General features: G+C 34.8%; 1 protein-coding gene across 6 annotated transcripts in view; it reads left to right on the plus strand.

Annotated features, from left to right (window-relative positions):
* KALRN (kalirin RhoGEF kinase) overlaps positions 1-18,629 on the plus strand; it is a 563,540-nt gene that overhangs the window by 281,017 nt on the left and 263,894 nt on the right. For all 6 annotated transcript variants that reach the window (XM_081965421.1, XM_081965415.1, XM_081965417.1 and 3 more), the window contains exon 4: positions 13,191-13,383. In XM_081965421.1, coding sequence (XP_081821547.1) covers positions 13,191-13,383 — 193 coding nt within the window. The remainder of the gene's footprint in view (positions 1-13,190; positions 13,384-18,629) is intronic.

An 18,629-nucleotide genomic window follows, 5' to 3' on the forward strand; every position in this document is an offset into this window, starting at 1 on the left:
TTTGCAAGGATGTATACAAACATGAACGCATTCACACACAAAGATGACACATGCACACATTCACCTGGAAAAAGAAACTCTTAGATGATTTTACCTGGTGTTGGCCAGCCTAAATTGACCCCATGTAGAAGCTGGATTTTAGTCCAGATGTTTTTCATGTTATTGGATTTAATGACATTCAGTTAAATCTGGAAACATCTTTTCAGGTTAAAAAACAAACAATAAAATGCAGTTTGGCAGATTTATTGATAGAATCTTTATGTACATTACAGTGCATTGTTGAATACTTAGATACACCCAATGGTTTTGACGGCAGTAGAAATTCCTATCTTCAGATAGCTAAAGGGAAACAGAAAGGAAAAATAACTTACCTCAGTGTGTTTGTGTGTGTGCACGCACAGACACAGACATAAACACACACACAAACACATCTTGCTCTGTCTATTCAAATATTTTGTAAACTGAAAATGTTTGCTATATTTCTCGAGGACTTTAATGGAACAATCCTTTATGTTTTTAATCAGAACTTAATCTAATAGTTTAGTATGACTTATTCTGAAGTAAGTAGGCATTTGATTCCGAAGCTTGCATTATTTTCATCAGAAATATCATCACTGTAAAGGAATTAAAACAAAGGTTTAAGAAGGTATTGATGTCTAAATTATTTCTATTTTTTACAATGAAAAGCTAAATTAAAATATTGTTTCCAATTTATTGGCTGACTAGATTGTTTAATTCCCCTCTTCAATTTATACGGGAGACTTCAAAGTAGAATTTACTGCTTAATTTGAGACATCCTGTTTATTTATTAATTGATTAAACTTTTGGGGCTTGTATGGAAAATGTTAAATTGGTTTATGAGGTTTAATTATATATTTAGATGAATATACATCATTAGTCTCTTTGCAAATTAATTACAAAAATTGTTTGTATGGAAAGTATTTCATTCTTTTTTTGAGTTGTTTTGATTTATGTTTTTTAATAAACAAGCTAGTCCAATACATTAATTTTTATGAGGATTATGCACCATGCAGCACTTGAAAATATCCTCTCTAATAATTGAGATGCTTTAGCATCATTGAATTTATTAGCATTTGCAATATGATTCACTGATTGTCTTATATAAAGCAACTTGTATATATAAAAAATCATTGTACAATTAGGATGAAATTTGCAATGGTATATAGTTGACTTGACTAAAGTTGTGGTTTGATCCAATAGGAGAAGTATCAGATGTAATTCCCAACCATTTTGGCCAATTGGAGCATTTGAAATTTTGAAAGCATCAGAATGATACTAGAGATACCCTGCATGAAATCTTGCCCATTCATAAATTGATGGGTGTTGTTACATGGCCATTCAAAATAGAATGTTCAGTATGAATGAAAGAATTGCCCAGACCAATATCAAATTGGAAACTCCAGTGATAATGTAACAAATAGTTTACATCTAATGTAAACTAGATGTAAAGAATCTTTAAGAAGATTCTTATTAGTTAGGATCATTTATCCATTTCTTCCAGTAAGCTAACTATGGATATAAATGGTACGTTATGATGCATGTTATGCATACATGTGGTCCTCAACTTTTACTATTTATTTAATGGTGATTCAAAGCTTTGACAGCCTTGTGCAAAAAATATTTATGACTCATAAATATTTTTTGCACAAGGCTGTCAAAGCTTTGAATCACCATTAAATAAATAGTAAAAGTTGAGGACCACATGTATGCATAACATGCATCATAACGTACCATTTATATCCATAGTTAGCTTACTGGAAGAAATGGATAAATGATCCTAACTAATAAGAATCTTCTTAAAGATTCTTTACATCTAGTTTACATTAGATGTAAACTATTTGTTACATTATCACTGGAGTTTCCAATTTGATATTGGTCTGGGCAATTCTTTCATTCATACTGAACATTCTATTTTGAATGGCCATGTAACAACACCCATCAATTTATGAATGGGCAAGATTTCATGCAGGGTATGAAAGGGAGCGCGCAAGCCAGGTGGAGCGCTGAAAGGGAGCGCGCGCGATCCGGTGCGATCCGGGAGGAACCCACCACTGTTTATGACCAGAAAAATTATTATCACATTGACAACCATCATACCACTCCCATGATCATGTGATCACAATTTGGATGCTTATCAAAAGATTTATGACTGATTGCAGTGTCCTGTGGTCATGTTATCATAATTTACTACCTTTTTGCCAATTTCTGGCAAAAAAAAAATCCATTGGGAAAGCCAGATTTGCTTTCAAATTCACTTGACAATAATTGAAAACATCATTTTAAATTGGGTCTGACTTGTCTTACAATTGCAAAGACCTACAAGTGAAATTCTGATGTTAATTGTGGTCATATGTTGAGGACTACCCATATTTTTGTAACATTCTTAGATATAGAGATTATTGCATATGAACATATGCATATGAAGTATTTTCTAAACAAACAAGTATTCTGATAATTATCATTGATTATCAAATGCTTCCTGTCCTCCTTTAACTAAAGAACTGGAGCATTCAGGTTAAGATCTTATGTATGTATAGTATATTCTCTACTGTTAGGTTGAGACTCTAGATCTAGGGAGAGTGCATAGAAAAGCAACAAAGATAATTAGGGGACTGGAGGCTAAAACATCTACTCTAATGAAAAGAAGGACTAGCAGTGATATGATAGCAGTGTTCCATTATCTAAGATGCTGCCCCAAAGAAAAAGGGATCAGCCTATTCTTGCCAAGCACCCGAAGGTAGAATAAGAAGCAATGGATGGAAACTAACAAAGGAGAGAACCAACCTAGAACTAAAGAGACATTTCCTGACAGTGAGAACAATCAACCAGTGGAATGGCTTGCCTCTAGAAGTTGTGGATGGTCAACACTGGAAATTTTAAAGAAGAGATTGGACAACCATTTGTCTGAAATGGTATGGGGTCTTCTGCTAGAAGACTTCCAAAATCCTTCCCAACTCTGTTATTCTGTTAAGGCTATGTACTATCCCAATTAAACAAGTATTGTTCATGGATGATACATTTATAATTTGATGAAATATACTGTGATCCATAAAAACTTATATGACAATGAATTGGTTAATTTTTTAATTTAATTTTCATTTTTTTTCATTTTTGCCAAAGTATCTCTATTTTTTCATGCATTTTTGTATTACATGGTCAACGGGCCATTGATTACTCAGATACACAGAATGGATTTGCAGCATATCGTGAGAATCATTTAATTATTTTTAGGTTGAAAGTGAGGGATTAAATGCCTTGCATTTATCAGTCAAAATCTATAAACTGTACAGTAAGCTGTACTTGCTTTTTATATTTAGATGTTAGAGATTAATACTGAAGCATATACACTGTGTCTTAGACATCCATTGCACATTATATATTTTATTTAATAGATTTTCCCTTTATATAGGCTCATACATTGACATTAATTTACTATCCGAAAGGAAGCCTGATACATGAAATAATACACATTTTTAAAGTTGGTTTTAAATGTTTTTCATTATAATAGCCAGTCATTATATTTCTGTATAACCTACTGACAGATATGTTGAAAGATCAAACAAATTGGAGAAATACAATCTGTGCCACTTTTAGTTCCTGATTGATATCAATACAAGAAGGAAAGAAGCCAGGAGGGGAAGGAAGGGAGGGAGGAAGGGAGGAAAAAGAAAATATATTTTGAAGAACCAAATATTCAGTCAGACAACTTTTACCTGTTGTTGTTCTGGACAAAGTTGAAGATATGTTACATCAATATAGACTAAATATATCAATATAGACTAAAACTAGAACATGATTCTTAGACAACTTTTCTGGTTATGCCAGTGTGACATACCTGTCTCCAGTTGATGGACTAATTTGATTAAGCCTGATCTCTGGTAATCCAGTGAACTAAGCAGCATCCATTTTCTTTTTTAGTGCTTCTGTATGACTTTGTCTTTGGTTGGAAGGTGATAGAGCTAGTTAATACCGTAGTAAACTGTTTAGATGGTAAGGTTTACGGAGAGGAGGGAAGTTAATTTAAACCTTAGTAAGTGCAAGAAACTCTCTTAACATTAATGTTCATATGACAACAAAACTTATTGGTTCAATCCAGTTGATTTTCCACTAAACTTATCAGCCCCCTCAGTAAGCAAATGTGTATACGTCTCTCGGTGTATAATGAAAACATGTGATACTTTGGAAGTCTAAATGTTTCATATTTGTCTTCTTTTATTTATCCTCAGTGGAGAAAAGGCCCTCGGATATTTTACTGATGCTGAGGGTCATCCACGATTGAGAAAATAATAACATAAGATAATAAAAATGAACGGATGAATTGTGGCTTACTTTCAGTGACAATGTAACTGCATCAAAGCCATTTAAAAAAAAAAATCAAGGGAATTATTTCAGGAACAGATACTTGATTTGGCAAAATGTTCTAATCTAAAGTGCTGCCCTGGCTTAATTTCAAGCAGTTGCTTGGTGATCATAAAGTATAATCTATGTAATAGATCTTTGTTTTAGAAAAAGGGTGCAAATTTTGTTGATTAGATGCACATGGAAGACTGCATATAAAAAAGCCCAATGTTTTCAAAGTATCAAAAGAGGCTGGTTATTAAACTGCTAGCTAGATATCTGGTATCCTCTGTCATTTCATGATTTGATAAGACACATGTGTAAAAATTAAGTGAATTAAAACTATTGCAGTGAATGTATTTTTTATTTTAAATGAAAATAATTAAATGTCTTGATAGTTGATAGTTACAATGTTTAGTACAATATTTACTAAATTGTTAGTGTGAGTTTTTGGGTAAAACTATTATTGGAAGCAAAATCAATTCTTTCTCTCTCTCTCTCTCTCATAATTTCTTGACTATACTAAAATGTTGAATTTATCATAAATAAAGCAGACATTTAAAGGTAATAGTGAATAGGTAATAGTCAATAGTGAAAAGCAGTGCTGTTCATTTCTATAACTGCTCCTTGCAGTCTTGTGTCTTTTCAAATCAAATACAATGTTTCAGCAATATTTTGACTTTCAAACCTCTATTTTGCAGACAGACTTACCAAAGACTATGAGATTTATTAGGTTTGAATTAAATTGCCATTGGGGCATGTACTTGGTTAGTAGATTACACAGGACTGGCTTGTGTGGCAAGATTCTAATATAAACAACATCATTGAATGGTCTGAGTCTTCCCTTCTAAAACTAACTTTGTCATAATTATGCTAGAGTGGCCGTATCTCTTTTTCAATCAGATTGAGTGAATAAGCCACAAAAAGGGTTATGGTTTAGTTTAAGTAAATATGTAATGATAGGGCAAAAGAATTTTAACAGTAGGTGGATTCTGAGGTGTTCAGATAATTTGTGAATAGCCAGGAAAATATCTGGTTTAGGATTGGGAGGAAAAGCTACGTGACAACATGAGCTTAGCATGGCAAATTCCATATTAGAGACAGGAAGTATTAGCATAATAATGTCTTCTGTGATTCAATATAGGATTGAAGTACTGTGCTATCCTGTTTGTCTCCAATAAAAAATAATACTACAGAAAACATTCATAACAGAAAAGCCAAAATGTTTCCCCCACTGACAGGACCAGACCAGATGGGATGGGTTGAACAGGGGCAGGGTGATGGTGGAGGGAGGGAGGAATTCAGTTGTAGGAGTTGAGAATTAATGAAAGATATTAATATTTTGGACACTTGCATAATGGATTATAAAAGTACATTATTCATCTATTCCCTCCCAAACCTAAGAGCCCGGTTTGTTTATATTGCAGTAGTATAGTGCAAAATCTACACAATGATATCAATTTGGGAAAGTTATAATGTTTGGTTATATTATAATAAAATATCTCATTCTCAGGGGGGGGGGAAAGAATGTAAAATGAGATTCCTTGAGATTGCAGAATGTGCTTTCAATATATTTTTAAAGACCACTCTTTTCTCCAGAATCTGTCAAATTGAAATCATGGTGAATTTTTTGAAAGAAAGCCAAGAAGACAATCCTGATGGTAATTGTCCAGGAATGTCAAAAGTATGTATTACACTTACAAATATACCAAAATCTCCAGGGCAAAGGATAATTCAATAAACGTTAAGATTATGCTGCCTCATTCCACACTTGGAGGAAGGGCAGTTCATCCTGCTTTCACTGCGGGGATATCTGAGAGCAATTAGTGGCACCGTTCAACTAATTATTCTAGTTTTAGATTTGAAGTTCCCCCCTGTATATCTAATTAATTAGAATATCAGAATTTGTTACATTATTTATGTATTTTAACAAGTTCGTTGACTAGTAGGAAACTATGGAAATGGGGCAGTTTTAATGTTGTTCTTTGGAATAAAAAAAATGCTGGTAATTTTTGTTAAGCATTGTTAAGCATGAAGGCAGACACAAGCAAGCACAAATTCCCTTTATATATTTACCAGCCTGCAGAATTTTCTATCTGATGAGTTTCTGCACTATTAAGGACTGTCTGTATATGTTGATAATATTTTTATAAGTCTCCAAAGACATTGATAAGTAGGAATTGTAGACAGTAAACATCTGCTAAGCAGGGAACAATTTTCTCTCTCTCTTAATATTACACACAGGGTTAGGGATGAAGGAGGAAAGATGACTTGATACCCAGAGTTAGGCATGCAATTAACAAGGAGAAAATAGGTTGATCAATGCTGTGTAGTTGTTCTCTCAGATGTAAGATGTGAGAGCATGCCATCTTATTTATTTGCCAAAGTTACTAAATGTCTTTAAATAACCCTACTGAGAAGTATATTACCTGATACACCCATTTTCATGAAAGCTGAATTTACATTTGTTCTGTGCAGACATTTGGGGCCTAATCAACAAATCCTGCCAATTATTTTAGCTTTAACATTAATCACAGTTGAAATTATACTCAAATAAAAAATTAACATGCTCCCTTAGGACTATTTGTGCAATCTTAATGTTTCTCACTGAAATATTACCTTTTATAGTCTATTTGGGCAAACTGTCTCAACCAACAAGGCAAGAAAAATGGAAGCGTCTAGAGTTCAGAGAGATATAATTGCAATTGAGTTAAATTATTGATGCCAGGCATGGTTGTCTGGTAGAAGCCATGATAACATCACATATAACATGATGCCATTGTGCAAATGGTAATTTGCATCAGTTGCATCATTTATTTATTTATTATTTATTTATTTTATTAGACTTATAAGCCGCTCCCTCTCCTCGAAGGGACTTATCATGGCATAAATGGTTGCCATATATAATTCACATCACTTGCTCAATGATGTTAGGATGCATGTAATGTTACTTGTCCCCTCATGTTCTCCTGTAAATGTTCATAATGTCAATTAGTTAAATTAACAGTATCAAGAATTATGGTTTGATCCGAAATATAAAGTCTTCAGCAAGAGAAAACTGAAATACTGTAATTAAGGGGAAAAGCTATTTTTTGTTTGGCTGAGGCTGTATACAATGTTCCTTTCTCTTCCCTCTAGCATGAGGGTTCACTGCTGTTTTTAAGCTAACTTTATAACTCTTATCTCCTAGAATTTATGTATTTGCCCTTCCCCTCTCCCTTCTGCTCCCTCTCTTTCTCCTCCTCTTCATCTTCCTCCTCCTCTTCCTCCTCCCCCTCCACTTCTCCTTCTCCCTCTCCCTCTTTTCCTTCTCCTCCTGTTTAAAGATTTCTGGAGAAGGCTATTCCACAGGGTAGAGGCTGCCCTGGAAAAGGCCCACTTCCTAGTTCCCACTATAAGGCAGTGGCAACATGACCCGGAGGTCTTGTCATCTGCTCTAATATGAAGCCCCCAACAATCATGGAGAACAAGGGTTGTTTTAATAGCCCAAAATGTCCAGCTAGCCATCTGTTGTGGCACAGTAGCTTCCCCCAAAGAAGGAGTTTGTGTGTGTGTTTGTTTGTTAAATGTATATGAGTTGATCATTATCAGGTGGTTCTTTCCATTCCCCCAAAAAGTGGAAGGGGGCAAGACGATACATATGGATTCTGCTCTAGTTGAATATGGATTTGATTAGAAGGAATAAGTCATTAGCACCCAGGGTGGATTAGGTGTCAGGGGAAGGGAAACTTCTCTTACATACTACTTGCATAGCAATAGTATTTAATTGATTAGCCAATTAAAATGCAAAATATTAATTAAATCACCCATAATTTAGCACAAAAAAAGAAAATCTCAGCAAACTTAAATGGTAAAGCATTCTACCTATTTGTTTTATGAAGTGGGAATGTAAGATACAAACATTACAATGAGGAGAGAGTTGTGTCCCCCTGACCTGGCACTGAGTGAATCTAAGGAGTATGTCAGTGTTCCAAATTCTTATAGTCAGCTCATGCCTCAAAAGATGTTCTGTTCCTTTGGGGAGACGGCAATAATACTGAAAGGCTATTTTGAGAGTCAAAATTACATTGCTAAAAATGTACTGAAATGAGTTTCTTGGAGGGGAAATGCAAGGAAGAAAGGTGTTCTTAACTGTGCAATAAATGATAAAAGTACACACACCCCGAGACAAAACCAGAGGCATTAAAATGGTGGATGGAATACAGAAATGCACTGAGAAGTGAATATCTGAATAGAAGGGACACTGGAATCCCGCTTAAAAGAATCTTCCTTTTTGGTTAGGCATATTCATGGTTGTATATTCACAAGAATCAGTGTTAGGCATGAGAAAAAGTAAATTCAGGAGGAAACCTAGCATCATTGAAGAATAAAAAACAGCTTTGTGAGACCTGCTGTATTAAATGATACAATAAAGGATTTTTAAAAAAGGGCATTGAATATTGAATACTGAAATTGATTTTTCAGTAAGGAGATTTACTTGCTTTATTGAATACTTCTTCTTTTCCTACAGATTAATTATTGGCCCAAAAATTAAACAGGGCAATTATTCAAGTCTCCATTAATTTAATACCATTGACTTGATATTGTCACTCAAATGGCATTTCTCCCTTACTTTTTGTGTAATATCTAATTTCTATTTAAAATTGCTAATAATTAGATTGAAATGACTATTTACTTTTCTTGGATTATGGTGAGATGAATTGTATCAGCAACATAGACATTTTTGTTTCCACTTAAACCTGTTTTTGGCTGAATTCCATTATCATTGCATTATCACACGTACATTGTTGGTGTGGTGTTCTTGAGGGTTTGGGGAGACATTAGTTGTAATGTCTTGGTTTCTGGCACCATAAATAAATGATTTGTAATAGCTAGAGTTGTATCGTCAGTTATGCTCAGTTACATCCTCTGATATGCTCTCAGTTAACCCCATGTCCATCAGTGTCTTCCTCTGAAGGGCATACTAGTTCTAGCAGTTAATTTCCCAGCAAGTAGCAATTCTGCATTGATTTTGCTTCAGTCATGATCCTTTTTATTGCTACCAAATGACTCAGATAAAATAGATACTAGATGAGAAAGAGATACTAAGGTAGCAGTCTCTAGAGGAATATATCAGCATGGTATCACCCTTCCTAGAATTTATTTAAAATTCCAAACTTTTATTATCTGCCTGGTAAGTAGTGTCCATATGAGTACCATATACGCCTCTCCGCCCCCCAAAAAATCAAATACATCTTTTGAACTGCATGGACCATAGGTTGGGGTTAATTCATAATATTTATCTGATTTCCTATAAAGTATAAGTGTACTGTATTATTTTTGGGGGGGATACTAACTTGGTTGAAATATCTATAATGATATTTTTGTATCCTAATGAGGTTAGTCTCAATTAATTTGTTTATTTATTTAAAACATTTAAATGATGACAAATTGGAGAGTCAGTTTGGTGTACTGATCAAGGCATTAGGGTAGAAATCAGGAGACTATGAGTTAAGAGTTAAAGCTGTCTGGGTAACTTTGGGCCAGTCATTCTTTCTCAGCCCAACTCCCTTCACAAGGTTGTTTAGAGTGGAATTCTACCGGTTCGGACCAGTTTGGGCCAATCGGTAGCTCTGACAATCAGCTGAGAGTGAACCGGCTCAAGCCGATGATCAGATGAGTCCACCCGTGCTATTTTCCTACCTTTATCTTCTCAGCTGATTTTTGCGGCAGAGCAGATTAACGCATGAATTCCTAGGAGGAAACCAGGAAGTTAAGATTTCTCCAAACTGCGCACACACACGCAGCAAATCGCGTGTTAACCAAACCAGTTGTTAAACTGGGAGGATCCCATCACTGCTAAGGGGAGGGAGGAGAAGGAAGGAATATTAGGTATATTTGCTGCCTGGGATTATTTATAAAAATAATAAAGGTTAAATACTAAAATGAATAAAGGACTGTCCGTTTTAAAACCAAATGCTAGGTGTGTCTCAGCAAAAGTGTAAGCCAATATATACAAAGAATAAAAAGAGAGAACAATAAAACCAAAAACACAAAACCCCTGTGCCACTGGACACTGAGCTTCCTGGATGTAGCCCACAACATTTATCTCACTGTGAAGAACTGATAAATACTTTCATGTTAATAAATTAGATTGAAGCCATGTCTTTAGTTAGGTAAAAATCCAAGGAAATTTCTTAGTTGGAAAGAAGACATTTCAAAACTTTGAGGGATTACTTGACTCAATCTTGGCTTTCAGCATTGGTTTAAAATTAAAATATCAGATCAAAGCTGAAGTTTGCATTTATTTATGTATATTTAATGCTTTCTATGCTTATTTATTTATGTTTATATATGTCTATCATATAAATAATAGATACTGATAAAGTAAAACTCATTGTCTAGAAAAGGTTTCTATTCTGAGATGTTACAAACTCAAAATACTTCTTTTTTGTTCCAAAGTCTTGCCCTGAAGATTAAGTGTTTTGCCCAAATCTGCAATTGCCATTTGATTAGATTAACATTTCTTGTCAGAATACTTTTAGGCTTTTTTTTTTACCTGCACTTCAAAGGCTAAATTAAAAAGAAGTATTGCAGACTTGTAATATCTGAAATTTTAATGATTATCTAGAGGCTTCAAGTAATTGTTAATTAAATTTGGAGGGAAGGCATGAAGGTAGAGAGTTGTCATTCAGGTTTCACCGGGGACAGTTCATTTTGATATATAGGCACAGGTATACTCCAAGTACAGAAATATTTGAGAAGTTTTTGTTACATATAATCTAAATGATTGTTTTACAGAAATGCCATTGCTGTGACAGGACTGCTTCATCCAATTTCAGAAAGGCCATTTTGTATTTGGTTAATTCTTTAATTAGGACAATGACATTCCCCTAGAAGCCCACACACCGGAGTCCTGTATTTCATCTACTGTATCTGAACTGCCTGCCATCCCATTAATTGTACACTGTTTTTCTACAGCTTATTGGGCATATTTTAGCGTACAACTTCTGTAGCTACTTGTGGGATGCTATTAGTTAATTCTGTAATTTGCCACTGGCAAAATAGCTTCCTGCTAATTGGCACATTTAGAAAAGAAAATGTGTAGATTAGTAAATGCAATGGTTGGTATAACAATTCTGAGAAGATGAGAGATCTTCAGATCAGGTTACAGTGCTTCCCTGTTTAAAAATTTTCTTTAAAAACAATAGTTAAACTTTCATTACGGCCTTACAGCATTTGAGCATCAGCCACTGAATGCAGCATCTTAGTTATTAATTTAAAAACATGGGCTATTGCAATATTGTAGCTATATATCATTTCAGTATTGGAGCTACAGTATATATCATTGCAACTCTTACGCCTAAGAATTTTGATCAATATAATATTGGTGCTGTCGGGGTTATTCATGTAAAAGTCTGTGTTGTTTTGACTCTAAGCAATGCTAAACTCATCTTCCTGTAGAACTGGAACTTTGCTGTACAAGCTTCACACTTGCAATGCATACTTTTTTTAAAGATTTTTTTTTATTTTAATTGGACAAAAACACAAAAAAGGAATCATCCTTCAATACATCTTGTAGAAAGCGTGTCGATTGGTTACAAATAATGAAAGATATTAATATTGATTTAAAGTGTATAATCTATTATGAACTACAAGTAATGACTATGGAAGAAATGCAATACATACTTTTGACATTTCTGGACAATTACCATCAGGATTATCTTCTTGGCTTTTGTATCCCATCTTCTGATATAGATACTTCTTGCTTAGTGATAGGTCCAGAGGTGGAATCCTGCTGGCTCAGACCGGTTCGCCTGAACCGGTAGCGGAAATCGTGGCTGGGCCTGCCCACCTGCCCCGGCTCTATGCCGTCCCATTTAGGCACTTTCTTTTAGCCAAACCGCATGCACGCTCACATTTGCGAACCAGTAGGGAAAATAAGTGAATACTACTCCTGGACAGGTCACTTAGCAATTGTTCAAAGTTACAATAGATTCCCCCCAAAGGTACTTATGCCCTGAATTTGAAGTTCTGACCAGCACCCTCCCCACCCCTGTGATCAAGTGATCGCATTTTGGATGTTTGGCGACCAGCTTATAACTTTAAATTCTTTTTTTTCCTTGCACATTCTTCTTTTCCTTTTTTAGATATGTCTTTTATTTACTTTCTGTAAAATTCTCAGTCAATATACACAAATTTTAGTGAGAGAGTGACTTTGCAAACATGGAATGCATGAATAATAAAGATTGACTGTGTGTGTTTTACAAATTGTAAATAATTCAGAGATACGTTATTTTTAACAGTCTAATTAGGGGAGAGGGTTCTGTTATTCACAAATTTCTTTTGAAGTGCACCATATAATCATCTTAATGATGTCATTACACAAATGACACAAATGTATGCCATTAGTCTGTTGATATCTTTAAGCTAATAAAGCTACTTGACTTAGAAAAATCCATTCACTGCATGTCAAGTATATTGTTTCAAGGTCCGCTAAATCTTTTGAAGAGATGCATAGTATCAAATTCATTCACACTTAAACATTCACTTCATGATACTGAGGGTACTAGTACTTAATCTCTCTTGTAAAGTGAGTCAGAATGAATTATATCATGTGGTTAATCTAAAGGTAAATTAATGCAAAGGCAGTTGAGCAAATGTGCAAGTTGTGCAGTTAATGCTTTAATATTGTAGTAGAGCATATTTAGGAACAGAACAATGGTTATCAATCTGGAATCTGTAAATATATGAATCAGGTCAGAAGACATAAAATGTCTATTTAATGTAAAGTTCATATTTCTAATGAAGTTGACTCTGGATATAACTTATTCAACGTTTAATCCCTACAGTGAGGATGTCTGCAAACGTGGTTTCACAGTCATCATCGATATGAGGGGTTCTAAGTGGGACCTGATCAAACCTCTCCTGAAGACTCTTCAGGAGGCCTTTCCTGCAGAAATTCATGTTGCCCTGATAATCAAGCCTGATAACTTTTGGCAGAAGCAGAAGACAAATTTTGGAAGTTCAAAATTTATCTTTGAGGTAAGATGGAGGAGATTAACTGATTAGGAATCATGATGAAAACTAGCACAGCTTGTTATTTTAGATTACTAATCAAACATTGCTTTGATTAACATTTGTGTAATGCATAGAACATGGATCCGGTTTTTTTTTTGTAAGAAACAGAAGACAAGTTGTAGATCATTGTAGTTGTATATTTCTTTCTCATTCTTTTTTTCCCAGAAATTCTTTAAATATTTGTTCCCTTACATACCATTTTAAGTATACATTCACATCATTATTCTTCTTTTTTACATTTGTCATTCTTATACATTTATTATTTCATTTAATAGGTTAGAATATACAGTTTGGGTTGCTTTATTTACCATCCCTTCCTCCTGTTGTAACACCACCTTATTTTCCTTTTCTTTTCTCCCTCCCTCCCTTCTCTACTTCCTTCCTTCCTCCTCTCCTTCCCCTTCCTTCTTCCCCCACCTTTCTCCTACTCCTACTCTTCCTCTAGCCCTTCCTACCCTCTCTCCTTCTCTTCCTCTCCTTTCCATCCTCCTCTGCTTACCTCTTTCTTCTTCCCCCCATCCTCTTTTCATTCTCTCCTCCTCTCTCTCTTTCTTTTCTATTGTTGTAGGTGTCTCTTTCAAATCTCAGTTTATGTTTCCTTGAGATGGTATTTCCACAAACCCGAATATAATTTGGTATCATTTCTTATTCCCTTACCTTTGCTAATTTATCCTAACTATGTTTCCCCACCCCCCTTTATATCTCACTCTTGAATATATACTTATATATTTAATATTTTCTTTTTTGTTTTCCCCTTCTCCCCCCTCCCCTTTTCCATTTAATAGTGCATTGTCTGGTTTCTATCTCTTCCCCTACTTTCTTTTCTAGTTTCCTTTCTCTAGCCAATCATAAAATCTTCCCCATATCTTGAAGTACTCTGATTCCTCTTTATTTTTTAATTTTCATTGTAAATCTATTCATCTCTGCACAATCTAATATCTTTTTAATACTTATCTGTTGGTAGCTTATTTAATTTCCAATGTTGGGCAAATACAATTCTTGCTGCTGTAGTTACATGTATAATCAAATAAATATCCTCTTTCTTGAATTTCTCTGGGATAATACCTAATAAAAATATATCTGGTCTAAATTCTATTTCTTGTTGTAACATTTTCTTTAACCATACTATTATCTTAGTCCAATATTTTCTTGCTTCTGCACATGTGCACCACATATAATAATCGGAACTTATTGCTTGTTGACATTTCCAACATTTCACTGATTTGTCTTTAAACATCTTTGCTAATTTTCCCAGTGACATGTGCCACCTATAAAACATTTTGTATAAGTTTTCTTTGTAAGCTGTTGACATAGTTAATTTATTGTTCCTTTCCCATAGTTGTTGCCACTTTTCTAGCTGAATCGTGTGGCCAAAATTCTTTGCCCAAGTTAACATTGTATCTTTAATCATTTCTTCTACTAGCCTAGTTCTTAATAGGTAGGTATATAGTTTATTAATTATTCTTTCTTCCGTTTCCATAAGTATCTTATCCAACTCCGAGCTTCCTAAGTTAAAAGTATACTCCCTTTTATCTTTTTCATATCTTGATTGTATTTGCAATTGTGAAAACCATCCTATATCAATCCCTTTTTTTCTAATTCTTGTTTTTGTTTTAGTTCCCCCCTTTCTGTTAAGATAGCTTTGTCTCTATTGATATTTTTTGTACCACTAATATTTGGATGTGTCAGAGCTTCCATTGTTGAAAGCCACATTGGTGTTTCTAAATAGTATTTCTCTTTCACTCTTTCCCATATTGTTAACAATCCATTCCTTACATAATGTCTTTGAAAATAGCCATGTGCCTTATTCTTACCATATCACAAAAAAGCATGCCAACCTAGTTGCAAATCATGTAAATCTTCTTTCTCATTCTAAAAGAAAACAATAGAAATAGTTGCACATGTCCAAATGAACATTCTATCCATAACAATACGCTTGCATGTTGGTGGCTTAACTGTTATGTAGACTGAGCAAAATATATAGGCATAGATCTTTAATGGCAGTCGGTTGAAATTCAAGCTATACAATTTAGCAGCTACAAGTCATTGAAAAGTCCACTGATACCTGCCAATGTCAACTTGAAAGAAAGATATTGCCCTTAGGCAAAGAGGAAGGATTATAAACAGGAAGTATGTTACTCTGACAGCTGCTTCTGCAGAAAAAAAAAACTACTCTCTTGAAGAACCCCAGTAATAGCCAGGTTTATGCTCCTATTTTCCCTTCAGGGCCTGTCAATCATAAGTTGTTGGTTAGCAAACAAAAACAAAAAAACACCAGAGTTGACGTGTGACTGACAAATGCAGATTTCTGGAGTTTCCTCTTAACACTGGAGATGACCCAACAAGCCACCTTGTCATTAATTCAGGCTTTTTACAAATTACTTTTCTATCCTCCTGAAAAGACTGAATGAGCAGGCTGAGTTTTGATTGGTTGCATTTGAACTGGAAAGAAATATGACAGCTGATAGGATGTTACCTTGTCCTTGCACATTTTTTCTTCCTTTCTGATGAAGTTTGATAATGTATTCCTATTCATCTCGAATTCCCCAGGGAGAATCTATCTGAATAATAAATGTATCTGCAGAATGCTTTAAACAAAGAGGCCTCCTTTCCTATCTTCATGTTAAAAAGATCAATTATGGCAGGAGAAGAATATTTTGAACAGATTTAAAAACCAAGTGAGAAATTTTTCAGCCTTCATTGACATGTCCTATCCTAAATTATTTAGAATTTAAATGTAAAGAATTAACTGTTTGAATTAACACATGCTGCTTATGGTGCATTTTTGAAATACAGTACTATGCCATCTACTGACTCAATATTAGTAAAAACAGTGCAGAATATATCTTAAATAATTGTTTAGTTGTTTTCATGGCTTTTTTTCAAGTTTTGTATGCTGTCCAGAGTCTATTGGAATTGGGCAACCTATATGTGTGTGTGTGTGTGTGCGCGCGCGCGTGTGCTGATTTTTCCAATGAAGCAGAAAATGTACAGTATTTGTGCAGTATTGTTTATGTCCCAGGTAGGATATGAAAAAAGCATTATCATAGTGCTACAATTTCAAAATTGGTTGACATTTCACTCTTTAGACATGAGGCATTGCACTGCTTCAAGAAGCAACTTTGAAGAATCTTTGCTTAAGGCATTGTTGAAGTGAAACACCCTATCAAAACTTTGCACAGTCTGGATAAAATCATCAGTTATATACCACCTAAGCTAAAAAATATCAACAATAAGAATTTATGGTAAGGAAACCCAGAGCACAAGAACCTGAAAGATCTGGGAAATAAAATGGTTGACGAGAGAAAGAAAAAAATGATCTAATATTGCTACTAGAAAAGGTACTTAGCAGATGTATCAAGGTAAGCTAACTTTAAAAAAGTATTCCAACAAAGAAAGAATTGGAAGAATGCAGAACTATGGTCAATGGACCCTAGACTATAGACAATGGAATGGACTCCCTACTCAAGAACTGAGAAATAAGAAGATTCCAGTGGGAGAAGAATAATGAGAACTATTTGATGTCCGTATCTATTTCAAGTTAGGAGTCTTCAGTGCTATATCAGTCATCCAGTTAAGAGAGTATTGGTACCAGAAGACTTAAGGATCAAAGGCAAGAGTTATATTCAGTGTATTAAAAGCTATGAATTCAAGTTTACCAATAGCAATAGCACTTAGACACATAGCATATAGTGTTTTACAGCACTCTCTAACCAGTTTACAGATGTTCATCCATCATGTTCGAAGAGGACCTTGACATCTATCAGGTTGTGGGCTGTCCACAATGTGTCCACAGGTGGCTGGTAAGGCCTATACAGGCATGAAATGTTTTGCCACATGTTGGGCAGGCATGAGTGGGCACCATTGTGTCACCATTGTGACAGACTCAGCATATTGCCCCTAACAAAATGACCTTGGATTTTATTAACCTTGGAAGGATAGAAAGCTGAGTCAACCTTGAACTGGTCAGAGTTGAACTGCTGACTGTGAGTCTGCCTGCAATACTGCATTCTAACCACTGTATCACCATGGCTCCCAGATGGCTCCAGATATTGTAAAATCCTAAACTCTTCAAGGCCTTAAGGGATGAAAGTAACACTCCAAATTGTACCCACTAAATCACTGGCTGTAAGTGTAATTCTTTCAGTGGAGGAATCATATAATTCATATATTTTGTTCTGTATAGCATTCTAGCTGACACTTTTTGTATTAGTTCCAATTTCTGCAAACTCTTCAAGGGTAGCCCAGCATAGATCACACTGTCTAGAGTGCACTGCAAAGATCAAGATGAAATGTAACCAAGGCGTGGATAACTGTTAAGTCTGACCATCTCAAAAATAGATGATGCACTACTGTAATTGATGTACTAGTCCAAGCTGCATAGATGTGTACCTGGTCACAGCCATCATGAATTCAATGACAGATGAGGGTCAAGGGATATTTTCAAATTGGAAATCATTCCTTTCATGAGATTGCAAACCAACCAAAATAATCTAAATCTCCATCTCAAAGTCTAATTTCTTATTTATCAAAAAGTGATCATTTTGTCTAGATTTAATCTCAGTACATTCTTCCGCATCCAGGACTTTATCAAATTCAAGCAATGTTCAAGGTAGTGATTGCCTTTTGAAGTTGGATAATAAGGTGCAATATGATTGGGTGTGTGTGTGTGTGGGTGTCAAAGTTTTTATTGAATTCCCCCAATTTCAGTTTCATATACTGTAGATATTGAACAGCATGGAAGGCAAAAATGAAGTCATGAAGGAAACAAGGATACTTTCTAGATGCAGCATGACAGTAAGGACTAGAGCCATTATAAAACAGTAGTCCTAAATTGCATCTACTTTGCAGCAGCCTCCCCCAAGACAACCAGAACAGTCTTAATACTTCTCCAAGCTAAAACAGCTTGACTGAAAAGGGGCCAGATAATCTCTAAATATATCCTCTAAAACATCATTTTTGGAGGACAAGAACTTGCTTTAAGGGGCAGACTGAGGGCTGTATTTTGAAGTGTCTATGTAACTGGGGGGAGGGGCATAAATTAATTTATAATGGTTAAGCACAATGAACATGTTATTGTACATATAGTAATTATTTTGCCTTCTGTCAATTAAAATTACAATTGGTCACAATCTTTGGAGAGACTTTTTGGGCTGTATCAAAAGTTTAGGAAGCTGCACGAACTTTAGGTTGAACACTTCTGCTGAAAA

The sequence above is a fragment of the Natrix helvetica genome (assembly GCF_964273705.1).
Source record: "Natrix helvetica genome assembly, chromosome: 1".
Lineage (NCBI taxonomy): Eukaryota > Metazoa > Chordata > Lepidosauria > Squamata > Natricidae > Natrix > Natrix helvetica.